Genomic DNA, 27,950 nt, shown 5'->3' on the forward strand with positions numbered 1-27,950 from the left:
CCGCCACCCAATCATCGTTTCTAATCCAGGATTAAAGGATTGGTGAGCGATAATACGGAAGAAGAGGGCTAGTATGTATATGGTCGTTAGTTCAGTGACTTAGGGTATGAACACCATAATTAAACGCTATTTTACCGTAGATTACTATCTTATAATTGTATATTAATAAAATAATGATAATCGTGTATTAATCTCAGTCCACCAAAGTATTTATGTGTATATATTCGTTTTATAACAATTGTGTTTTTTACTTAGAAAAATATTTTCATAGTGTTAAAAAAAATTATTATATTTTATAGATAGAAAAATTACTGATTATACATTAAAAATTCAAGTTTTTGAGTTTTTCCAGATAATATATCCTAAGCATTTTTTTTTAACAAAATTTCCACAAATTTTGGGTGATATTAATTCAGTTGAAATGTTATGAACTAATGGACTAATGATTAATATTTGCTTTCAAATATAATACACACTTTCTCCATTGATCTGTCCAAACCTATATCCGAATTTGTTATTATATTATTTTTTAAATAATATATTTTATAGTATGTGATGAAAATAGCCAGCCATTGAAAGGGATCGTATAAACTATAAATGTATTTAGCTTATTTAGAGTAACGCCTATCTCGGGACCTAATACCGGGTTCTCAGGGATTCTGGTTGCACGTATTCCGGGTTCTGGAAACGCGAAAACCGCACGTCCGCTTAGTATATTTCCACGCTGCAACTGTAATTAATAACGGATATCCGTCGGCCTCCGGTAGATGCATACAACAGCTATAATAATAATAATAATAATATATACCACGACATCGTTTTAATTCCGTTTGTGCATGCGATTACGCGTATATATATATATATATATATATATATATATTATAATATACAGTACCTATATAGTATATAGTAATTTGTTGTACGTATCTATATATTTTATTACGCCAACAACGGAACGAACGGTCGAATATAATTATAATTATAATTATAATATAAATTGGCCAGGTTGGGTTAGTAGTGATATTTATATTTACTCTGATGACAATATCTGCAACGTTCAACTTGACTAAACAAGTATCGTCTAAAACTTTAATAATAATGACACATTTGTAACACATTTACGGTCCGTCGTCGCTAGTTAGTATACATTTATAATCTTATTTCCCATTCTCCTTGGTTCTAAAACTATTTTATTACATTAATTATATGTTTAAAATCGTCGAAGCGTAATTAGTTTGTACAGCAAATAATATTAAGTTATGTTTGGTTTGTATTGTATTATCGTTGGTCGTTTGGTTTTAGTAAACATTGCGAATCGTTCATTTTAACAAGTATATATATTATTATACAACATTTTAATCATTTTTATTATTCTTCCTGACGATATTGCTATAAATATGAAAAATATAAATTATTCGAGTTAGATTGTAGCAGCGTACTACTATAATATACTTAGTTGAAATTTATTTCTGTAGCTTATTGGTATACGTGTTGAAATACGATTTAGTATAATAATAAAACAGACGAATGTAGAAAGATGTTTGATGGATCTAGACGTCGATTTTCATTCTATTTTGTGTTTCTTAAAGTAAAAAAATAAATAAATAAATAAATGTCGATTTATTATCCCGTGTATACCGCATTGAGCAGATTACATTTTTGAGCTTCGGCCAAATATTCCGGTAGACCGGAATAAAATTAATTTCAGTACATTTAGTCAGGCAATTCATTACACGACTTATCTCTTCCAGCACCTTAACATTTCTTTAACAGTTTTAAGTGTATAGTTATAACCGAACAATTGGCGTTATTTGAATAAAAAATATAAAGAAACGGGCCGAGAACGAGTGAAAGGTAAACGTTAAAATCAAAATAGTATTAAAATATAAATACAGAGCTCGGAACACTATTTGTATAAACAAATTATGTGTAATACGTATCATATTTGCGCCGTGGAAAAATATTAACCAGATAATTGGCAATTTACGTTGATTTCGGTTGGCTGATAATATATACACGTGCTTTTGATGCACAGTCGACACAATTAATTACTATAATCAATTAGTTATATGCCTAGAATGTTAATTTGCTATGTCAATTGATTGCTCTGATGGTATATTGATGTACAAACACGCGTAAACGGAGTAACGCCAATTCACGAACGGCCCACATATTGTACGTCCAGATTTTATTATAGAAGTAACGAACATAATAATCTGCACCGTCAAACCCAATGGCGATGCGGTGGGTGATATTACGTATTAATTGTACGTATACGTGTAACTAAATATTTTGAAAATCGACCATGTTAAAATGACGATCATTATCTCGGGTGGTGTAATAGATACAACTACAGTAAAATTCAAATGAACGGAGGATCGTGTTTCCACGTATCGGTGTTTTAATCTTTGGGGCAAAAAATTATTCCGCTAAAATATTATTGATTACCAAGGCAAAGGATGCGTCTGATTAAAATGTCATGTTATTACGACAGCTGTTTTTAAATAGTCAAAGTGCATGAGCGACTATTTTTTTGTTGTTGCCAAGGATGCTTATAAATTTTCTGAAAAAATTGTTAAACGACTAAATGACAATTATTTACATTGTTTGTACTCGGTGGTGCTTAATAAAATATTAAAATACTAATAATATTATAGTCAACAGTAGTAAATAATTCTTATAGATTACCGATTATTTAATGATAACGATGAACTTTAGTTTGAAATTCGGGCATTATAAATATTAACGTACACAAAACGATTTCAACGAGTATTTATGATTCAATAATCAATATTATATTGGTAAACAAAAATATAAATCTAAAGTTGATTGAACAGGTTACTCCAGTCAACTTTAAACTCGTATTTCTATTTATGAAAATTTAACCAATTTTAGTAGAAGAAAAATCGGTAATGTTAATTTATACATTAATGACTTAGAAGTTAAAGTACGCTAAAAGCAAATAGTTGTTAACCAAATGGATACATATTATGCGGATAAAAGCTTAAGTAGGAGTCTGACAATTGACGAGATGTGATCAATAATGGTTGAAAATTTCTTTCGGAATCAATTAAAATGTGAAAAATAGTTTTTACATGAATTTAAAACTATTGTTAGCTTATAAGTATTATCTAAAATAAAGAAAATATCGTTTATTCTTCTGTTGTTATTAAGTTATTAAAACTGCATTGAGACGCGCCAATGAAAATTATTCAAAGAGCTTAATTAAAAATAAAAATAAACTGATTTCTTTTGGTTCACGATTATTGGTTTGCAGCGCAGTTAATAAAAAATTGTATAATTGTACACACTTCGTATTTATTAGAATTATTTGTTTTACACTTTCCGGAAATATTTATATTCTTCTTCTCACTACCTACTTATATCCTGTGTGATACAGACATATAGTTTTATTCTAACGCAAGTTAGTAGGTATTCGTGTGTATTGCACAGATATATAACAGATAGAACCTAGACCTACTGTCTCTTATTTATTACCGGTAGTGTAAAGTTCGAGTATTGCTTATAATAATATAGACATTTATACGACCATTTTAAAAAGGTAGTTCATGTTATACTATTATGACATAACTTTTCCCGAAATTTTGAATTATTCGGCCTTTTGGAAGGGTAAAAATATTTCGCGTGGCGCTTATGTAATATAGGTACATTAATTATTACAACAATAGTAGATCTTATAGTCTATAGCATCCATCATTTTAATCGTTAGGCATAGCTGTAAATGAAAATAGAGAATTTTATGCTAAATAAATGGTTTTATAAATATTCTTTTACATTACGCGTTTAATTATAAATTAATTTCGCGGTAACGCATTTACTATACACAAATCCATTTTAACGCATTTTTTTCGTTTCAGCATGGATTGGCTCCCGTCACATCGTCACGTTCATGTTGTTCCTCGGTATGGCCAACGCTTACATAATGAGGACCAACATGTCCGTAGCCATAGTGGCCATGGTCAACCAGACGGCGCTGGAGAGGGACCCGACAATTCCGGACGACGAATGCGAGGGCTACTACACACCAGCCGCGAACACAACCGTACACGTGAGTATACTATACTACCACCACACAATATAACAGAAACCATACTTTTGGAACGCCGAAAATAAGAATGAGCAGGAATTTTTAATTTGTTATTGACGTCGTTTAAAATTCCACCGTTGAAAAGTCAAATACTTCAAATACGTCTAAATGATGTTTGTATTTGTAATACAATGCTGCAATGCAGTTGACGACGGAACAGCGATTTTGATCGGAATAATTAAAAAAAAAAGTCTTACACGATTTTTAATAAAAGTCGAAAAAAGTTTTACCGATGAAAAATTATATTTACGAAAATCCGGTGGCAAGAGTAATATAAAAACTTTTCGTAATTCACTCGTAAGTCGTTGAGTGAATAAATTATTAACATCATTTTTCGAACAGTATTTCAATTTTTAACCACGCATTCTAGTTCATAGGTAATTATATTTTGGACTAATGAAAACAATTGTGTTTTATTTAAAAAAAAATGTGAACAACTTTTATTAACTTGAAGTGGGCTTAACTGTTATTTTTATATTATACAGGTAGATCAATTTTCATATTAATTTAAGACCTATTATAGGTCTATGTAATTGTCTTAAAATTGTTTTGTGCATATTTCATGGGTAAGAAAGTACGTAATCATAATTTAAATGTTGTAATACGTCAGTTGTGGATATGAAGCTCATTTAAGGAGAAAGGGATAATTAATATGTATACGTAGTATAATATAAAATACATTTTTGATAATTTATATCGATAAGACAACCAAAATGCATCAAATACCACATAAACAAGTTCAAGGGCGTTATAAACTACACGTCGCTCTTCTCAAATCCACCATCACTACAATAAATTATTATATAGGAATAACATACTTAAAAAAAAACTAAGGTCTTAGAATTTATATAATAACTAATTATTTTATACACATATATTTATATTTAATTATTTGTACTTAAAAATAATTATACATAATACATACACCTATAGTTAATAATATTATTGTATATTTTATAAAATAACTTACTCAATTTTAAATAATATTAGTTTTTTTTGCATCGTAATACACTGATTATTTTTGTTTTTTATTGACTCCATTCTATTTTTATTATGTTTAATTATTTTTAACTAAAATAATACCATTCAAAGATAATTGATATCATCATAATATATACGAAGCTTCCAAACCTATTGTTTTCATTTGAAATCATTGGAAAGTGCATGCATTATTATAATAATTATATGTTTATTGTTTCAGAGCATGTCCAACGAAGGATCATTTTTGTGGAGCACGTCCCAACAGGGCTATGTGCTCAGTTCATTCTTCTACGGCTACGTTATAACGCAAATACCGTTTGGGATACTGTCGAAGAAGTATGGCGCCAAGTATTTCCTTGGCGTTGGCATGCTCATAAATTCGGTGTTCGGCTTCTTGGTGCCGTTATCTGCCAACTTCGGCATATTTTCCCTGATCACCATACGTTTCATTCAGGGGCTCGGAGAAGTAAGTTTCGTTGTATAAAATTATATGACGTAGTATTTTATTTACAGAAATAGATTATGTTTATAGGAATACCAACATTCAGAATATTATTCAAAACGTAGTCGATGTGAATTCAGTGTATGACATAGTAAGAGTGAAAATAGGTGAAATCATATTTTTGGTTATATACACCTAGCTACTTACTTTTGCTCAATAAATATTAATTTGTGTTTGCGTTTTTATTGAGATTTTTTTTTTTTATTTTTTTTCCACGAGCGAATGAATACAAATAAAATATATAGTAGTAAGACAGTAGGTACATTTTTTTTTAGAATCCCAAGAGTGGTCGTAAGCGAGCGTCCAACAGCAGTTATTGGTTGAATAAAATATTTAACACTTTGAAAAATGTATTCTTTTACCCAATTGGATACGAAATATTATAAATTATGGAAAACACTCAAACCATAGAAAATATGTTTAACGTGTTTATGCAATATGCGTAGTCAGATGTATTTTTTTCACTATTGCCTATAATTGATGTGGGTAGGATTTACCGGAAGATCTAGATGGCGCACATGTTCTGAATGGTTCCCACGGGGGTTTTAAATATTGAAATGTGATAAATTTAACGAGTTTTTTAACCCAACTTCACGGTATGATTGAAATCATTATACATGTATATATTTTATCCTACCTGTATATCCACGTTTAAATTTATATTTTTCCTCTTCCATCGAACAAACAATGAAAATACCTATGGAATTATATCCACATTGAAATGTTATTTTTTTTTTTTTTTTTAATTAACAACTAAATTAAAAAATATAGTTTTGATATTATTTACCTATATCCTATTTATATACATACATAATACTTATTGTATTATGTATACTATTTCGGGATCCAAACATCCGATATTAACCGAATAATAATTTATTTTTCAATTACCAAGGTGTTGACAAATTGCGAGGGAGTGGACGTTCATTTATACGAAATACACGTGACCTAGTTTTTGCTTTTGACGTTTTTGGAACTTAAGATTAACAAACGTTTCTTAAATTTCGAGCTATCGTGCTCCGATAGCAGATGGTGTTGATTTCGTGAAAATGGTGTGCGCAAAAATTTAGCGTGGTTAGGAAAACGGATTAATGACCGAATACATATTACCTACTCTACGTCCCTACCCTTTAACTATAGCCCGTATTTTATTTTTCCAATGTCTAATATAGACTCTAATGGTTGTTTGTCTTGTTTGTTTTTTTTTTCAGGGACCCATAGTTCCTTGTACACACGCCTTGCTCGCCAAATGGATCCCTCCGAACGAGAGAAGCCGAATGGGAGCATTCGTTTATGCAGGTTAGTTGCTATGCTTATACCACCAATATTTAGGTACAATCAAATTCTGCAGTAGTGTATCCTATCCTATTCTATTTATTTTATGCAATTTTATGAAAATGTTTTTTTTTATGTCTTTGTAAAAAAAAAAAAAACATCAATGATAATAAAAAGAACGCCACATTTTTTAAACGCGTGGAACAACAATAGGTACTTGTAGGTGATCTCGTTACCAACGTTAGTGGTAGTACCTTTACAACCTTTACAAGTATAATATGGTCGTTATTCTCGGGGTTTTATTTTTTTTGAACATTAAAATTATAACGTAATCCCTAAAAGAGTTAAACTTATTAAAGTGACACATTGAAATATCCTGCTGAGTCATCCTTGTTAATTTAAGCGTATACAATTTAAGTCATGTTTATTTATTCCTAAATTTATGGCTATACTTACTTATTCAACTAACGTACTCTATATTGAATAGGTGCGTTGTGTTTTGATTAATTTAATATAACTGGAATTTTTATACACAATTTTTTTTTCTGTGAAACGACCATGACTCAACACAAAAGGTTATTACAACACACCAGTATATAGACGTTTAGTGTTGCTATAGGGTAAATATGTGTACCGATTTTTTTTGTTTATCTAAAGTTTTAAAAAATTACTCATAGATTAATGAACATTTTCAAATGCAACGAACTTTTTTAAAAGTATCCATAAAATATTATAATCACTACGAAACAATTATAACACTATAATATTATTTCAATACTCCGTTACACTGCAGGATCACAGGATGCTTAATGGACTCGTTGCATAGTTTATCATATTATATAGCGAATTGTATATACGAGTATACCGGTTTTAGTATTCGACAATAAAATATTATCTTTAGGCCAATAATATTATCAACCCGTAATCATAAAATAATAATTTTTTTTTTGCTTTACAGGGGCGCAATTCGGCACAGTTATTTCCATGCCACTGAGTGGCGTACTTTCGGAGTACGGGTTTGCCGGTGGATGGCCGTCGATATTCTACGTGTTCGGTGCAATCGGCACCCTGTGGTCCGTCGCATTTTTGTGGCTCGTACACGAGGACCCGGAATCTCACCCCACTATACCGCACGACGAGAGGAAATACATTATTAGTTCCGTTTGGGGAGCTGCTGGTGTGTCCGTGAGTGTATTACAACTATTTTGGCGCGCGTGGTAGAACGTTAATAACAATTAAACTACCGGAATTTATTGGTTTTCAAATGATAAAATATACATAACCTACTCACACATTCATACACACACACATACACACACACACACACACACAGATCATGAGGTATTGCAAGCACACACACCCTCGTTTTGAACACTGACCCTCTGACGCGCCGCACCTACACCCCCGTGTATGGTGTGTGGTTGTGGAATATTTATGAAACTCGTGTCGGTACCGTGTACGCTGAACACAAGAACCGACATGTAAATAATAATTAATTAAAATTCTATCGGACGTAGGTATTATTTACTCGCAAAACACGATATTATAATTAATACTATACAATATATAGTATTCTGTCCAAATGTTATACATCATGTTTGTGTATAATAATATCCATCGCGATCGCTTCGAAATAGAACTAATAGTCGTTGTCGTGCCTATATTACGTTATTATATGCACGAATACTATGTGCGTATAATTTGTTAAATAAATTATAATAATATTATTTGGAAATAAAATTCTGCTGTACACAGTTTATCTTTATTATTAATAATGACGTATTTAGATTACGAGATTTATATCGCATTCGACACAGCACTATTTATGAATTAACACGTTATTAGTTTGGTGCTAATATTTCTCCGCTGGCCATTTTTATTGATGTTTACACTTGCTATATTTTCTTGGATCGAATATCTTGTCACTTTTGTAAAAAATTATAAAAATAACTAATTTACGGGAAATATAATAATTCAATTGCAGGCGTATATTTATTAAATTACTTCTAATTACGAATTCCATAACAAATACCTATTAAACGAGATCAAACGCGTCAAGGATAAATAATATAGACGTTTACAATATCGTGTGCTTAATATAATCTAGCTCACAAAACAGTAGCTTTTTAGCGTTGAATAAAATTTCTTTTTATTACGGTATTCAGTTTGACAGGAGCTTAACGTTTTTCACTCAATATATTACACAAAGTAGATTATACGAACATTGTATGGTTTTGTTTTTTGCGTTTCACTTATCATTTGTTTTGTGCGCATAAATAAAATACTCGTCTTGGTCATAATTTGTCAAAATTTTAAGTCTTACAATAACGTTAATTAATAAAACTTGCTTTCGTTGTTGAAGGGTATTTAAGACATACTTAAAGAAATTATAAAGAATGCTTCGAAGTGGAAGTTTTGTAATTGACAACTTCTAGCTGTAACTATTTTGTCGCCTTAATAAAGCTTTGATAATATTTTTAATAGTTTGTGTTTTATTTCATAAAATATATTAAGGTGTCTTACAAAATATGAAACGAACATAATAATATATTATAAATTTATAAAATTGGCATTCATTAATTTATTAAAATATTATTTATTTAGTATAATCGTGTTTAGATTTCAATACAATATTTTGTAAATATTAATAATTGTTGATAATGTTTTGATGAAGGTCATATAACCGTATGACGTCAAACAATATAATTTGATATCCCAACAAATGAATTGAATTTCAGCCTATAAATTAATCAACCCCTCGTACTAGGTAGAACTCTTATTCGAAATTTACACATTTGAAAGCATAAAACGTATAATAATATCTTTATTCAACATTAGAACAAAATGTACAGTTTGTTTAGTGAGTTATAGCTAATCACCTTTTATTGACGAATCCCTTGCCATATATGTATGTGCTCGATATGTACAATTTATTTATCTCTATTGGTATACTAATTCGTTTTTATTAAAATTATTTTTAATTAAATTACCTATCTTTTTATAATAATTATTATTTTCCGCGCAAAATAAAACAACTACCGTTGACAATTTGATGAACTGAAAAGAAATTCGGAGAGCATTCAATTATGATGAATTGATCGAAATAATATACCCGAAAATAGTATTATTTTGAATATTGATAAATTGTTGAGTGTTTTTAAACAAAATAGTAAGTTATGTTTAGTAGGAAATTACGTAACGTGCATGTATCCGTTTGTAATATTCAAGTTTATTTACTTGATCTGTTAGTTTTCTATAATATTTGCATATAAACAAAATTTAAAAACCTTATTCAACTAAATTTTCCAATTTTTTTTTTTTTATACACTTTACATATCTAATGCGCAAGTGTCTCTATTTTTATTTGCTTAATGTTATACATTTTTAAAATATGATAAACCCTTACATCAACAAAAAATTACTTTTGATATCCCGTTTAAGTATGAAATTTCCTTTCAAGCTTTCTCTCCGCCGTAACTCACTGGATATACATTATATAAACACTCCAACAGATACAACGGTAAGAGGAACACCTCCGTTCATTATTTATTTATGCTCCCGGGGATCAACTTCGGCGCGAGTTGCAGTGTGTTAAATTTATCAGTGTCCTAAATAACGATATTGTTTATGTTTTTTCTTGGGTTATGATTTTTCCTTTAACGTTTCTACTTCTATATGTGGTTTTATCATATTGTTTATTTTTTTATCTTTGCTTGTAATTTAATTTCTCAAAATCATCGTATATTGATATCGTGGAACCTCGACTAGTGAATCTAATAACGGAATTCATGAATAAAATATAATTTAATTTTGTAACATTTTTTACACAATTAAGCCCGTTACCTTATTTTCAATTCTTCTGATTATTTAATCAATTTTTTTTCTTGCAATCTTTGTTTTTTAGTATTGGTCCAATGCTTGATTCTTGATTATGATTCATGATTTATGGATTCAAATAAAACTTTTAACCATTATTTATATAATTTAATTCTATAATCTCTCGAATTACATATGACGTGAAGATATTTTTTATATACAATTAATAAAAGTAATGTTTTACAACAAATAATAGTGTATAAGTCATGAATTATGTGTAGACCCGTGAAACTAAAAAATACCTTTAAAAATATTACTTTATTATATACATAAAAATATAGTTGTATTAATTACTTGATATTTATTTTAACAGATTATAATAATAAAGTCACTGAACAAAATTAAAAAAGATAGCTATATGTGACTAAAAATATTTGTATTAAAATGTTTGTAAAAAACTTTTGATAAATTAAAATATTAATAAAAAAACATTATTGGCTTCATCGTCAAAGAAAAACGATTGTTTTAAAAAAAACATTTTACTTTTTAATGTATTTATTATCTCAACATTTCTTATGAGTCATGATGTCTGTATAATTAACATTTTATTTGCATTTAATACATTTTTTTTTTGCTTTGTAATTATTATGCATATTTTTTAACATAAAATATGTCTTTGAGTCTCTGTTCATTTATGCAGAAATTTGTTATTTAAAGTTATGTACAATGTTAATTAAACTATTAATTTGTATAATTATACATATAAATAAGAGCATATCCCAAAAGGAAAACTAACTATAAAAGTATAATGTATTCCTTAAATAAAAACGGTATTCATTGGAATATATAATAATATATTAATAATAATAATAATAAATAATATTATAATATGATAGTATACAATTCATTTTGAAAATAACTAATCGTATAAACGTTTATACCTATACACACCGATTAAGAAAAAATAAATAAAACAATAGTATTCCAAATATTATATTATTATAATCAATGCGTTTGTTTGTTTGTTATTAAATACGCAGACATACAAAATATTATACATTCGTGGGTGACCCGTGTTCACATTAGGCATGGCTGCGAGTACTATTTAGAGTGTATTATATAAATTATGATGTACGGAAATTCGAATCGTTTTATTCTACCTTATTTAAAAACATAAAAACTATACTATTCTTGTTTAGCAGCTACGCGCAATAATAGTCATGCGCAAGTGTACTGTATTACAGTATTTCGTATAATATGCAATCGTTATGACGTCTCGGGCAATGGGTTTTTGGCCGCTGTGTGCGCGAGCAACGAGTACAGCACAATAGATATGTTATTGTTCGGCGGAACTTTTATAAACGCAATCTCGTTTCTCAGAACTCGTTGTTTTTATTTTCTAGTCTCCCCCCGTGCCGTGGAGAAGCATATTAAAGTCGGCTCCGTTCTGGGCCATATTGGTCGCTCACATGGGTCAAAATTACGGATACGAAACGCTCATGACCGAGCTGCCGACTTTCATGAAACAAGTGTTGCACTTCAATATAAAAGCTGTAAGTATATATATATATATATAAAACTATAATAATATTTTATTACGTTATCTACGTATGTGTGTATGCACACGTTATGTTATATAAATATTATAGGACACTAGAGCTGTATTACCACTGTAGTGGAGGAGGGGAGGGGTTATTTATTTTATCATCGTTTTTATTGATTTACCTGTACTACTTCTCCGGTAATCGATATACATTTCCATTCGTTTGTTGTTTGATAGAACGGAACGTACTCGTCACTGCCGTACCTCGCCATGTGGGTGTTCTCAATGGTGGCCAGCCATATAGCCGACATGATGATCTCCTCGGAAAAGTTCACGCACACTCTCACTCGAAAAATTGTCAACTCTATCGGTAAGAACCACAATAATTAATTTTTACCGGTCACGAATATACCTGGTTTACGGTTACAATAATGATATTCACTCAGTGATAATAATATGCGACGTCGAACCGATGTGCAGATGGTGGGTGGAATATTTAAATATTATGTTTATTGTTATTATTGATCTTTTTAATATCGTATCTCGGGTTTGGTGGCTACATATTTTAATACAGCGTCTCATATAGGTAATAATTAGTTTAAACAGCCGATTCTTTGTGGTGAATTGCATTTTATGACCTTCAGCGCGATTTTGCACTAAATAAATAAACTAATAAGGTAAACGTTCGGAAAGAGTTTCTCGTCAATGTTGTAATATGTTTGTAAAGTGCAGACCGTATTGAGGAGGTTTTTCTATAGAACAAGCCTTTTTAAAGGCTTTGAAGTCTTAGAGCTTATCAAATTATAATATACGCATATACAATACATTTTGCATGTTAAGCACATAGAAAACGTTTAGACGGGAAAATATAATATTGTACCCTCAAGGAAAAACGAGAAATGTTAGCATGCTGTCTGCATTTAATTTATTTTCAAGGTTGGTAAAAAATGCACAAGCCCGAATAAAAAATGTTTACCGTAACATTTCTAAAATATTGATACCTAATCGACAATCGTTAACAATTTAATAATGTATGATACATTTGTTCTGTTACCTGGTACGAATAAATGTATAAAAAGTTAAACTTAAATGTTTAATATATAAATTATGATACTGTATTATAATATTTATGTAACAGATTCTAAATGTCAATGGTTGGAAATCAAGTTAATTTTTTTCAGCGTTTTCGTCTATACATTGTGATTCTCCAAGTATGTTCACCCCCTTTTCGTCATTTAATAATATTAGTTTATTCAAATCATGATTTTTCTATTTGTTAGATAAATAATTAAAATAATATTTAAAAATATTTTATAAATGTTTATACCACGTAAAAAGCGTCAACGATATACACTTCTTTTTTTCTTTTAAATCAAAAACATTTATTTTAACTGTACGTTATTAAGCTGATGATATTTTTAAAAATATTTATGAATCTAAATAAAATCCTGCTCGGCGGAGGACTCTGTATAAACTATACATATATTATACCTTATTACCTATATTATTATACTATAACATGTGCGTGTATTTTCGTACACACCTACCTATAAAAAGAAAGTATATTATTTTGAGATATTATTTCGACTTGCGACCATATATGCGTACGTGCATACCATATTCAAGTAGGCGAATGTGGTTTCGTAAAAAATAGTCATGCATTTAAGGTATCATTATCGCCGTTCCGTGACATATTGTAGTTATCTAACGATGCGTCTATAAATGACATTTTTCTATTCGTAGACACGCATTTATTTACCGTATCCACGCCCGAATTGTTATTTAAAACGGTTCAAAACAACAGATATTATAATTAATTTGACGTATTTAACTTATTTAACTTCCTATATAAGACGATCATGAATTGTATTCCATAAAATAAAATAGAGTTTAAACTTACATTTTTGTAGATTAAAAAAAAACTTTTCTTGTTACTGACTAATTTATTTTGAATATAAATAATATCAATTCACGGTGTGATATAATTCAATAATTGTAGTTTTTATGGATAAAATTAACACAATCACAATGATTTATAATGGTGTAACTGTGTAAGGTCACATGATAGAAAACGAATATTAGCCATGTAAAAACAAACGAAAAAGGTATCTTCATTGAAACAATAAAAATAAATTGAGATCTTAATTGTTTTTCACATATTATACATTTCTAATATAATTATATATATATATACGCTCATCCTGTACGGTGTTGCTCCTTGAAAAATTAAATAATACCAGTGGATTTATTCTGTCTTAAACTTTGTCAAAAGTAAAGTAAATTACTCATACTTTTACTACAGCCATTTGGTTAATTTTGAACAATTATAAAATTCTGGTCTGAAATTATTTGCATTTATAATAAATATTTTATTTATGTAGCTTATGGCAACCCTATTTAAACCAAAAAAAAATTTTTTTTATGAATCATAAAATCTGTGTAATATTTTCTTTAAAATGCAAAATTTTAAAATTTTCTTCAAGATCCACTTTCTTAGATATAGGAGTACCTATATGTATCAAATTTCAGAACCATGAGTATGGTATGCTTGACTATAAATCGTTTACACCCACATCTTTTATAAAAATAGATAAACTTACGTTTATTGGTATGTACCTACAGTTTATTTTTGGGATAAAACTCTCTAATATTTCGAAAAACATATATCACTAGATAAAAACAAATAGTTACCTTGCACAATATTAATCGATATAAGTCTTGTCCAATGATAGTCCTGTGACGTCAAAAGCAGTACCTAACTGCAGTTGTTGGTAATCTCAACAACAATTTTGAAATGTTGATTATAGTAGTGCAGCCCGAGGGAAATCGCTAATGTACGAGTAGCAAAAAAAATATATATATATTATACCTTATATTTGTATTAACTATATATATATTATATAGTATCACAATATAACAGCAATGAAAATAAATAATGATAAATCATTAATACTTGAAATATGTTGTCCTACTACACAATATTATATTATTATTAGTATATATATTCAAATAACAAAATTACGCTGTAGGTGCATTTATAAATCAGAAATTATTTTTATTAAAATATTAATCAATATTATTAAAAAAAAAAGAATATCAACAAAACACGTTAGGTAGGTAGGTTTTTTCCTGCTACGATAACGTTATTTTAATCGATTTTTAATAATAACATATACGAATATGTAGAGTATAATATAAGAAATACGAGTACAATCATAATAGAGATTTATAATCTTAAAGTCTTAAAGTTTGAAAAAGCATTCAAATTGTCTACAGGGTTTAAGTTTATAATTTAATCCGGGTCTACTATTGTGCTTTCTGGTAACTGAGGCTTATTAATTTATCTATAATACATATAATGACTTTGACGTCATATCATACTCTGAATATAAGAAAATGTCATCATGATATACGTTTGGAGATATTCTATTTTGATCATATTAAATTTATTATGTTGGACAACGAACACAATACACATAATATATTTATGGACTTTTTTTTGATAAGTATCATAAATCAAATCATAATATTGTATGTAGCATTTTTATAACAGTGAATGGTAACATAAATATTTATTTTTACTTTTTAAAAATGAGTGATCCGTTCCAATTAAAAACTCATCGATTTAATTACATCATCACAATTTATAACTGAATAATAATGACATATGATGTCAAATTTGTCATCTAAAAGTTATATTGATTTGTCTTAGCACTCTCAATGTAATTTGTTTAGTTTAGCATCATTTGTCACATTGTCAATTTATATTTAGTGTAGTCACAAAAAAATAAAATAATTATACTTTTTCCTGTTTCATATTTTTTTTTCCTATCAGAAAATTTTGTACAAAATATTATATTTTATAATATATATTATTTTATTATACATATTATATACTTTACCTAAATTATACACATACAACATTATTAATTTATACAGTATTTCAATTGAATTAATGTACAATATCTCAACACAAGACTGTTTTTGAGGCTTTAGATTAATTACGAGTTATTTATTTAAGGGTATTACATTAATTTGTTTGTCTTTAGACCGAATATTCTCTAGTATTCTCTCTCTTTCTTTCTCTTATTTCTTTTGAACACGAAAAATAATTATCACACTTGTAGTTAACCCCATTATGTTTGGTGAAATGGAAATTAAAATATTTATCAACCATAAATAAAAAAAAATATATTTAAATTTTCTATTTCTTTTAATAAAATAAACAAAATTTCTGGCAACACAGGTATTGAACAAATTATAAAGATGGTATAAGATATAAGCACTGTATATTTTTGCATTTTTCAATTAAATTTAACCGTAGTTGTAGTATTATATTTGATAAAATCGTAAATTTAAACCATTAAAAATACTTTAATTATTTTATTAAAGTTGATATAAAAAATATATACTGAAAACATATTCCAAACAACATTTAGAGAATGTTTTTTTTTTTTATAGTAAACTACTTTGAATTAATATTGTTATAATAATAAGTCGTAAAAATATAATACACGGTCAACACTGACATTTCTAATATTTTATTCAACCGCTCAAGTATATTTTTAAAGATGAATTTGAATAATAACATATTTATTTAGTATCATAAGTTTTATTCTATTGGAAATTTGAAAATATAAGTCTATTCATTTTGTCAACACTATGTTAATATTATTTTTTAATTAAATTATTTCATCTCATCAATATTTAGGGTGGTGGGTTACTTGACTTTGTTTGATGACTTGTAGCATTTGATAAAAAGTTCTGAGTGAGGCTCATTTAGAGCTGACAATGAATAAATCAAAGTTTGTGTAAAATAAAAAAATAGATGCTTATTTAAAAAAGATAGATTGATAATTTTCAAGATTTAAATAAATCAAATTACCCAATAATTTTATAAAGTAATTAAATTCTTAATAGTTTATTATGCCTGATTTTCAAATAAAATAATTTTTTATTATTAATAAAAAAATAAAATTTATTATTAGTTTTTACATATTTTTTATATAAAAATATCTCTTATCTTTTGAATTTCAATAGAGTTATTTGTAATTAAATAAATATATATATATTTACATTAGCATATGAGTGAAAGAGAACAACTTGTACACAATTACCTGTTATTAACAACAATACAATTTTAAATGAAAACAAACTATCAATGAATAAAATTGTATAATAAACCGATGTGTTCTGAGTTCATAATTGTACTTTATACGGAGTGATTCAACAAGCGTGCTTATCACCGTTTTTTCTCTGTAACAATGCATTTTTTAATATTATACATTTTAGAACTTTAAGTGTACTCAAGAATCATGTTTTTAAATATTTAGAGGTTTATGCAATTTTGAGGAGTTTTTCATGTAGTGGTATTCAGTTTTTTTTAAAACAAAAAAAACTTTTATGTACACTGTCAGATGATGATCAAATCAGATAATTTTTTTGAAAACTGATACATTTCAATCAAAATTTGAAAATAGTTTCTGAATTATTAAATGTAATGTACTGTTGATGATAGCCCGTGATAACTGATAGTGGGTGATGATGATTTTAAAATAATGCCATTCAATATTATTGTGTCTAATTCAATTGTAAAATTTGTAAAAATTGTCCGAGTATCGAAGTGTAAATAAGAACTGGACTAAATGTTACATATATTTTATATTTTATAAGTATTAGTAAGAACTATATTATCGCTAGTATATAAGTTACTTAATTCAGAAACTGTTTGTTCAAATTCCGATTTAAATGTGTCAAAATATACATTAAAATATCCAATAAACAATTTACATTAAAATGGGTGGTTCTAATTTGAAATAAAAAGTGTGTTACTCCTTAAACAGCATAAAAATCTAACTATATAAAAACATGATCCTAAAGTGTACTTAAAAATCCAAAACAGGAATTAATTAACGATAAAAATGTGTTTTGAGCAAATTACACTGTATAATATATTATATTCATCCAAAAACTTTGATTATAGGCTATGAAATTCCGATCACTATACGAAAAATACATTAATTTTAAATAGGGTATTTAGATGATAATATGTATTACACTGAACAAAATCTAAAATGGATACAATAGTGATAATAAAAAAACATAAAAATAATAACAATAATAATAATAAATATTTTCACAGGAAATTCGATAGTTTTTAATAGATCTTTAGCACATGTATATAGTAGGTATTTTAAATAAGGCACTGTAAGATATGCGAAACTTTTGTGATATTTTAAAGGACCGATATTATACGGTTGACGAAGATACAGCGTGAGTTAACATAAAAAATAAAATAAAGTAGTGGATTATATATTATAACTGCAGAAGCCGCCGCCGAGGTTATAATATCGTTAGCGACACGTTCGTAAAGCTAATTTCCGGTCGGAGGTCGCTTTAATGATTTCCGATTACGGACCGAAATTCGACGACGAGCCATCTGCTAAAACTGCTGCTTATAACAGAATAAACACATTGATCGACGATGGATATGAAAACCGTGGAGTGCCTGTACAACAACTATTATTATATAGTATAATATACTATATTTTAGTGTATAAAGGGATTCCGTTGATGTTGCTGAATATGCAATGTGTACTATATTATGTATTATACGTACGATGCCATCGGGCAACTGTTATTATCATTATTATTATCATAATCAGAGAATCAGGACCGACTTGAGTGTTTCAACTGCACACTTAGGCAAACGACGGCTTTCCCGCTCCACCTACGCCCCTATTTTTAGTCTTACAAAAACGCTGTCCTAGGCCAACGGCAGTCAACCCCTAATCTGATCCCTGTGTTCTGAGTGCCATCGCTATTTTGATAAAAGTTGAATATTATTATTATTATTGACGCGTATATTATCGTTCATGTATCGAAAACGGTATTACGACGATAGTTCTAATAAATATTCGGGTCGAATTTTGTTAATTTTTTCTTCTTTCCCATCCTCTGTTTCTAGGTCAATTCGGTCCAGCAATAGCGCTGATCGCCGCATCCTATACAGGCTGCGATCCGTACCTGACTGTTGCCATACTGACCGTGGGCGTGGGTCTCAATGGCGCCATTTACTCGGGATTCAAAGTCAACCATCTAGACATATCGCCGCGGTTCGCCGGAATACTGATGAGCCTGACCAATTGCTTAGCCAACTTAGCTGGTCTATTGGCCCCGATCGTTGCCGGCTACGTTATTGACAAAAGGGTAAGTGGAAAGTTATATTGCATAAATGTGATGGCCGGCGAACGCTAGTCTGCACCATACAACGTTATTAGTTTATTACTTCTATTAATTAAGGTCTTAAACCTCTAAAATTATATCGCAGGTGGGCATATTTAATTAATATCATGTTTGGTGTATCATTGATCGTCTGTAATGATTAGTCATATTAAACGTTATAAAATTTTGAAAATAAAAGTTAAAAATTTGAATAATTTGATATCCAGGTCAAAAGCAGTGTTATCATTCGAATAAGAAAATAAACATTGATATTTTAGCATGATTTCATCACATAACTATGACTCTTATTATCTCTTCCAATTGCGATTTTTACACTTGATTTCCTGTACAGAGTGATATATCAAGAAAATCTTAATCTCAAAATCCATCAAACTTTGAAAGTGAAAATGCCATTCTCTATTTCTCTTTTAATTTAGGTTTTTGATCCATCGATTCTATTGTTTGTTTTGTTTTGTTAATCTTTTGTTTTTGAGATTTTACCCAATGACTGAACACAAATACTTAAAAAAAATAATGGTCGAGTTTGGTGGCCTAAAGTATACGTGTATTTCTACACGGAGGAAAATATACTTTTCAACTAATTACTATACAGTATATAGTTTCTCTGTAAAACAAACATTTTAATTAAAAACATCTTTTTTTTTACAAAAATTAATATGCATGAGAGGAGTACAAAAATACAAAAATCTACCTTGTATAATAATGTCTCCGTGTAAAAATACATAATACCTTCTTAATAGGTAATTCTTGATTCTTAGCATTGCGTTTAATTTATCGTATTAAATTAAAAAACTTTTAGTTAAAAAAAAAAAAATTTAGCCATAAAATATTAAAACATTATAATATTATAATAAGCACCTAGCTACATTGAAATATTCAATGGTTTCATTTTGCAATGAATCATAGAGGCAGGATTTAGATAGTATACGTACGCCTTTTATCAATGTGTTTGAACTTTGAAAGCTGCAATCAATAGCATATTAATACATTAACACGACGAGTTACTTATTATATTATGTTTATCAGACAAATATTTTTATTCAAATATTTATAAATAAACAATACATATTTCAAATATAAGAGATATTTTAAGTTTAATATTTATTTCTAATTCACCAATATAACTGATATCATACCACGACTTAGCATTTAAAAGCCAAGTTTATAATAATACTATATTCAACGAGATGGCTTGATAAAAATAATTAAAATATGATTCTTAATTAAACTCGTGTAAAAAATCATATACATAATAATAAGTAATACCGACAAAAATAAATTTATAATTTATAAAATAATTAATATTGATTAATAAAATCTAAAAAATCTGAATGCTTAATCGTTTTGAATCATCCATGAAACATCGTTTAATTAATGTTGTATTTAACTATATCATGTAAATTATATCATTTTAAAATTCTAAAACCCCAAGAAAAATTCCACGTATTATTATTATGTCTAGAAAATAAATAAAATAAAATAGTATTCGTGTTAATCTCGAGTATTTATATAAGTTATTAATTTTGACTTAAATATTATATTATTAATGTGTCTTCTATTAAATCGAATGTATTACGCGTGACTAGTATTTTTCATGTTTTCAGGAAAGCTACTGTGCATCTTTGACAAAATTCCAATATGAAATAAAATATAGAAACTATTTAAAAATGGTTTTATTTTTTATGACCTAATAAAATAAATGAAAGTTTTAAATACTTTATTACAAATATGTTTATGTTCTAAAATGGAATTTTTTTCCATCAAATTTGTGATGATTAACTTAAATTGTATGTTACAAATGCATATTTTTTACGACGTTTTTATGTAAACCTCCATACAGTGTTTGCATGTTAAATTATACTTAATGAAATTACAGTATTTACTGCCCTATAATGTTTTTTAAACTAGGTGAGGAATTAATAAAATGATTTATATATTATGCTATTATCATAAATTTGCATTAAGCTGATCTGATTACTACTTTTCAACTTCTATAACGATTGATCGCAATGCCTATCATTGGATATATGTATGCAATATACCTAATGGTGTTTTACAATACTAATTTTATACCTAAAATACATCTTAGATAGTATTCTTCACACATACAAAGAATTTGTTGAATATTTGTTTGAATAATAAATGAATATTGTGTATAGGTAATATGTTTGTGTGTGTGTGTGTGTGTGTGTGTGTGTGTGCATATGTGTATTTCAACAAAGTACATTCAAATTTTGCAATACAAAATAGCAAGGATTACTGTACAACTTTATCTAACTCGCAATATACGTTTGGCATATATAGTATGGTGTGTTACAAAGTTAAAGTAAATGCATACAATAATATTATGATATTATGTAGTATATAAGTATACGTTTGTACGTTTATAAATGAGCATACACATATTAATATGCAATTGGTAATTACAAACAGGTATAAGATTTCGTCGAAACGATTTAGGTAATCAAAAAGTGCAATAATCTTTAAATAGCACTCACAAGTATTGATTATTTAAACAGATAATTTATTAAAATACAATAATCCTTAATAAATCATAAATATTTTTTAAAAAAAATGTACATGCAAATATACATATTTTACAGTACAAACAAATGTGTTCCTATTTAAATCAATATTCTAAGTTGCGTTTTTTTCAAAGAATATTCAACTGTAATAATATAGTTAAGGAACTTTCAAAATATAATATAATAAATTCATATCGCGTGTCATACACATATAAAAATACATAAAGTTTATTATTTTTCTTAATACTGTTTAACATCAAAATTAAATAATATACCTATAATTAATCAAGCATTATATTTAAGTCATTTTAATAAATTTCAATAATTAATTTAATAAAAATCCATATTTTAGTAAAATGCTATTTGCATTAATAATAATTAATAATAATTTCTTTATTCATAAAAATAATTGTTTACCACAATGAAATTATCTTAACAATAGCATGATGGGCTAATGGAAATATTAAGGCCTTGTACACAATATATTTTATTATTTACTATTGTTATATTATTCAAAAGCACTTTACTTAAAATATTTTTCACAACAAAATTTAAATTTATAAAATTAGCTTTATGTGTTATACATAATATAATATTTTTATATGTAAAAATATATTCAAAATATCTCGTTAAAAAATTGTGGTAAAATAAAAATTATTTTTAAATCATTAACTTATTTTATAAAAAAAAAATAATAAACACTTGTCATGGCAGTTACCCAGTTTTTATTTTATTTTACTTTAATATCAATCCTTTCATTTTTGTGACATAAAAGTCATATTTTATAAGACTCAAAGGTAGATTGGGAAAGGCAGCAAATCGTGTTAACAACTCTATTAGCTGTAAAATGAATATTACTACAATCTTCTGACGATAAAATTTCACCTTTAATCATTCAAACATAGATGTTAATAATTGCATTGTTTTACCTATATAAAACCTATAAAAACACTTCTAACGGGAAAATTGTTTATAAAATATTAACTTCTTAATTTTTAATTTTGTTTCTGTTATTTTAAATTAATACCAATCAATAATGTCAATGTCATTGTTTAGATTCTTAATTTTATAAAGTTTTAAATTCATATTATTTTTATCAAACAAAAATTCATTTTTAGTTATTGGTTACATTTCTTCTTAAAATAAGGGTCACTTAAAAAAAAAATAGTTTTATTTCACCGATCACTTTATTGATTTAATGATTTTGAATCTGGCAACAGATTGGACATTATTTTTGTGATTATTTTACGTATAAATAAAATTGATAATCACCTTCAGAGTCATTATATAATTTTCGTATTAAAACTATTTGAAAGTGCATGTTATTATTTTGTGGCAAGGAGAGAAATATTTTATTGGAAGATAGATAAGAGAATTCTGTTGCCTTTATGTGTAATAATAGTTCAATGACTTTACTCTGATGTTAAATATAACAACATACAATTTGATCTGAGAGAAAATTTATCATAATGCAAGTGGGTGTATAAGAGAAAACAAATATGCGCTGACGTCCTCTTAAATGAATATCTTTATTGGCATTAGTAGCATTTAGTAAGTAACCATACTAAAATATAAAAATAAATAATAACTAATAATATAACCTTATTCATATTTGTGAAGTTATTATTTCAATTGATGTTGCTCAATATATTATTCCTAATCATATACGACAAATATTTTTTATTTTTTTTTATCAATTTATTTCCGATTAATTGTAACAATGTATGTACATACAAATAAGTATTGAATAAAACCTTTTCTTTGCCTCTACTATAGACTTCACAGAGTTTGATTGTTTGAGCTTTAGGCTTTCCTATTATATTTTGATCAAATTTCGTGGGGAAAATCATAACTATATGGGTTAAACTCACTTAAAATATTCATCCTATTGTAGAGAAACCAAACAATATTTTTGTTATTAGACTTACGCATGACAAGTATATGTGGTTTTAACCTTTCCACATTACACTCTGGTTTTCGAAAACGATATCGATATCGTTAGGTCTATATGACCCTGAGACAAGTTTTAATTCATCAACGTATAATAATTTAATTCAAGATATTGTTATGGCATGTGATATATGTATATATATATAAGACATATTACTCAATATTCAAATTAGGAAGATGGTTAATCTGATCTCTCCCGAATTACCATAGCAAATAAGAAACTTAACCCGAATCAATGACAACCCGTTAAATCCGGATTAAAAATGTCCGGATAACACCCGGACCATGAAATAGGTATAATATAAATTATAATGCGTTATAATAATTATATGTACCCTCACATTATTATAAATTTTAATATATACAATACCGATACAATCGCGTTAAAACCAAAAACGCAACACACGGGGCGCTTAATACGATTTATATAATATTATTATACCAAACAATATGTATAAAGTTTATCGTAATATCAATCGATGCCACTGCTAGCCATAATATGCCAACCCGAATAGTATAATATAATAATACCTATATGCAACGATGCTCGATAATATTACTATAACATGACGTGTATTATAAAATATATTTTACTCTCAAACTAATTTTTCCTTTTATGTTCATTAAACGTTTCAGCCCACCCAAGCAGCCTGGAGAGTGGTGTTCATAACGTCGGCGGTCGTGTATATGGTTTGCTGTACGATTTATCTGATATTTGGCAACGGCACTCGCCAGCCGTGGGACAATCCGTCCAACGATCAAATGAACTTGGAGCACAAGAAAAATAAAAAGAAGAACAAGATGGCCATGGACATCGAGGACACCGTTCAGTGAACGGCGACCCCTAACGTCGTACCCACTGTCACCCTATACTCAACAACCCCAGATCCCCCCTCCCCCACCTTGCTCCCAAAATAACCATACAACCACCCACGTCCCACTAAATCAACTACCATCCCGGCCGAATCGCGCGAGTATTCCATGTATATTACATCTACATATGGACGCGCGCGCGCGCGTTTTTGTGTAAAAGTTTATATAAGGAGAATACCGAGCACGATGGATACAACGATTTGCATAATACGCACGAGCGTGTTTGTGTAAAAGTGAATATTGTGTTGGTTAACAAAACAAAAAGTAAAGCACATCTGTGAAAAGGTTTGAAATATATAAAAAAAAAAAGGATAATTCTTCGTAACGGTATATTATATAATATAATATTGTTGATAAATGTATACACACTTTATTTATTATTTCGTTTTAAAAAAAACTTAATTTTTTTAGATTTACATTAAACTTACTTGGGTGTCGAATCTTGACACCATAGAAAGCACATTCTATTAATTATATTTATAATTATATTTTTTTATAATAATTATTAATGAATAATAAAAAAAAAGTCGATGTTAGATCATTATTGTCTATTTTTAAAAATAAAACTTATTTAATGGATAAAATATGAAAATAAGTTAAATTTTTCGTTCTATATATGACTATTTAGCTTTTAAAAAATAAAATAAAAATATATATGAAAAATTGTGATATTGTTAGAAGTATATTGTTGCTCCGGAAAAGTACATAGCCTGATGTGTTCTTGATTTTCTCAAAATTTATGTCTTCCCCATTTAAAAACATTAATTATTCCCTCTCAATTTTCCGATTATATTTCGATAGATTGTAAGTAAAAACGAGTAAACGCAATAAGATTAAATATATATGATTAATTATGTAAATTAAAAAAGAGAAAAACCAAAAAAACCATAATTTGATTATTATTAAATGATCTTGTGTTCCTTCGACTAGCTCAATATATTCGTTGTTTTAGACATGCATGTTTTGATAAAAGATGTGCGAAATGTAACTAAAAAATTTAAATAATCTTAAGCAATAAATAAAATAGGTCATAATATTTGTTTTTCTGTAGGTGACATTTTTTGAGAGCGTGTACGGTGAACTGGGCATTTCACGAAAGGGGAAATTATGCAAAAATTTCTCATTAATTTCTTTCACATTTTGTCAGTATTTTTTTTTTCACATATATATTATAAAATTATTAATTATATTATTATCACTGCATAATTTTTTTCCAATGTGATAGTTATTATATTTATTAAATTATTCGTTAAAAGATTTATTATTATAGAAATAAAGTTACATTTTATGTTTAAGGGTCTGTTTCTGGATTATATATATTATTGTTGTATTCATTTTTAGGATTTGTCGTTTAGTGAGAATGATAATATTACTGTTACAAATATTAATAATTATAATACATTTTTAATTAAAAAAAAATACGTTATAATAGTTATTTATTAGAAATCCATTAAGAACTACTGTATGTACCATAAATGTTATAGGATAATATATTATATTTATATATATTATATATATATAGAATATAAAAAATGTATCAATTTTTTTTTCTAAATTACTACTATAGTTGAGCCGATAAGTTACCAAAAATCAAAACAAACAAAAAAAAAAAAAATGTAATAAATTAAATAAAACTCAATAAACAGCATATGACGAGAAATGTATCTTAAATCACTGCTCTATCGAAATAAAAAAAAAAAAAAACTATCAAACATAATATATATATATTTATTTATAATATTATACATGGCTCATTATTTAGTAGATAGTTTATTATTATCTTAACGTTATGTTAATTTGTTTTTACCTTATCCTTCTATTTAACAGGGTAATAGTATTATTTAAATTTAGGCCTAATATTATTATATAGTACCTAACTTAAGTTCATACCATTGTCTGATGATAATGATGATAATATTATTATTATTATTATTATTATTATTATTATTACTTAGGATATTTATTTAATTAATATAATTTATTTATTATTATTATTTTTTTTTTTTTTACCTTTAATTTGTATTTTTCGCACGTTACTTAAGCACAGTTAATTTTTATCACTGACTTTCAAATTTTACTTATTACTAGCAAGCATAATGATTATTTCTTTAACCCTTGTATGTTGGTAATGTACGATAAAAATCAAAACATTTTTGTCACCCCGACCAAGTTTATTGATATGTTATCATAGAATACAATACATTGTAATATTCCATTAAGGCGAAACCATCAATTCGCGGATGTTCTAGTTTCTAATTAATATTGTTTATACAATTCGGACGGGGGTCCATTTAGATGGAAGGAGTGAGGATTATTTCGGAGAAAAAAATCCAGTTGTTAATTTAAATAATAACAGATGAACAAACAAAATACAAGGGTTAAAGAAATACATAATTATTTATTCAATTAATGTATTTTAAAAAGAAGCGCGACCCAATTTAAATGAACATTTATTAATCCGAGACCACTCGCGTGCGATGCTGTATCGTACGTTTTACTGTACTTATATTGATATAAAATAAAACAAAATTAAATGACTGTTCATTAGTTGAAATTATGTGTTTATTATTGTTTAGGTTGTCAATTATTATTCTAGAAATAAATACATGAGTTGTCAATAACTGTTATTATTGTTGTTTTTTTGCATCCTGAAAAGAACCACCCTATTTTGACGACTCGTTTATTTCGTTGTATTGTTTCAAAGAACAACGGAGTTAAATGCGACCTTACGTAAAAACATTGTAAATATTTTAAATGCAATATTGATAAATAAGTTTTATTTTCAGATTTGTATTGTGATCCACGCACTCGGGTAGAATATTTTCGAAATAAACTACAAGACGACAGTCAGTGCATACGCATGATGTTTGTCATCATTAACATATTATAGCACCGTAGTGAAATCGATGAGATAGGAGAGCGGACGTAGAAATAAGTTCCCCACCTTCTGTTTGTTCGTCAAAATATCGAGCAAATTAAAAGAAGAATTACCGCAGTGGAGCTCAACCCACGACAGTGCAGATAATAATATATTCTCTAATTGTATGTGATTTTTTTTATTTAAATGTAAAAAAAAATAGATCCTGAAGGTAGGAACTTTGAATTTATCCCATTCGTGGAGTTTTCAACTTA

The 27,950-nt window shown here is 27.7% G+C and overlaps 1 protein-coding gene across 2 annotated transcripts in view; it reads left to right on the forward strand.

Annotated features, from left to right (window-relative positions):
• Positions 1–27,445, forward strand: part of LOC132923273 (putative inorganic phosphate cotransporter) — a 74,332-nt gene extending 46,887 nt beyond the window's left edge. For both annotated transcript variants that reach the window (XM_060987148.1, XM_060987147.1), the window contains 8 exons: positions 3,879–4,069; positions 5,310–5,555; positions 6,803–6,890; positions 7,825–8,051; positions 12,086–12,235; positions 12,463–12,595; positions 19,193–19,434; positions 24,582–27,445. In XM_060987148.1, coding sequence (XP_060843131.1) covers positions 3,879–4,069; positions 5,310–5,555; positions 6,803–6,890; positions 7,825–8,051; positions 12,086–12,235; positions 12,463–12,595; positions 19,193–19,434; positions 24,582–24,779 — 1,475 coding nt within the window. In that variant the 3' untranslated portion in view covers positions 24,780–27,445. The remainder of the gene's footprint in view (positions 1–3,878; positions 4,070–5,309; positions 5,556–6,802; positions 6,891–7,824; positions 8,052–12,085; positions 12,236–12,462; positions 12,596–19,192; positions 19,435–24,581) is intronic.
• The last annotated feature ends 505 nt before the right edge of the window (positions 27,446–27,950 follow it).

Source organism: Rhopalosiphum padi, chromosome 2 (genome assembly GCF_020882245.1).
Source record: "Rhopalosiphum padi isolate XX-2018 chromosome 2, ASM2088224v1, whole genome shotgun sequence".
Taxonomy (NCBI): Eukaryota; Metazoa; Arthropoda; class Insecta; order Hemiptera; family Aphididae; genus Rhopalosiphum; species Rhopalosiphum padi.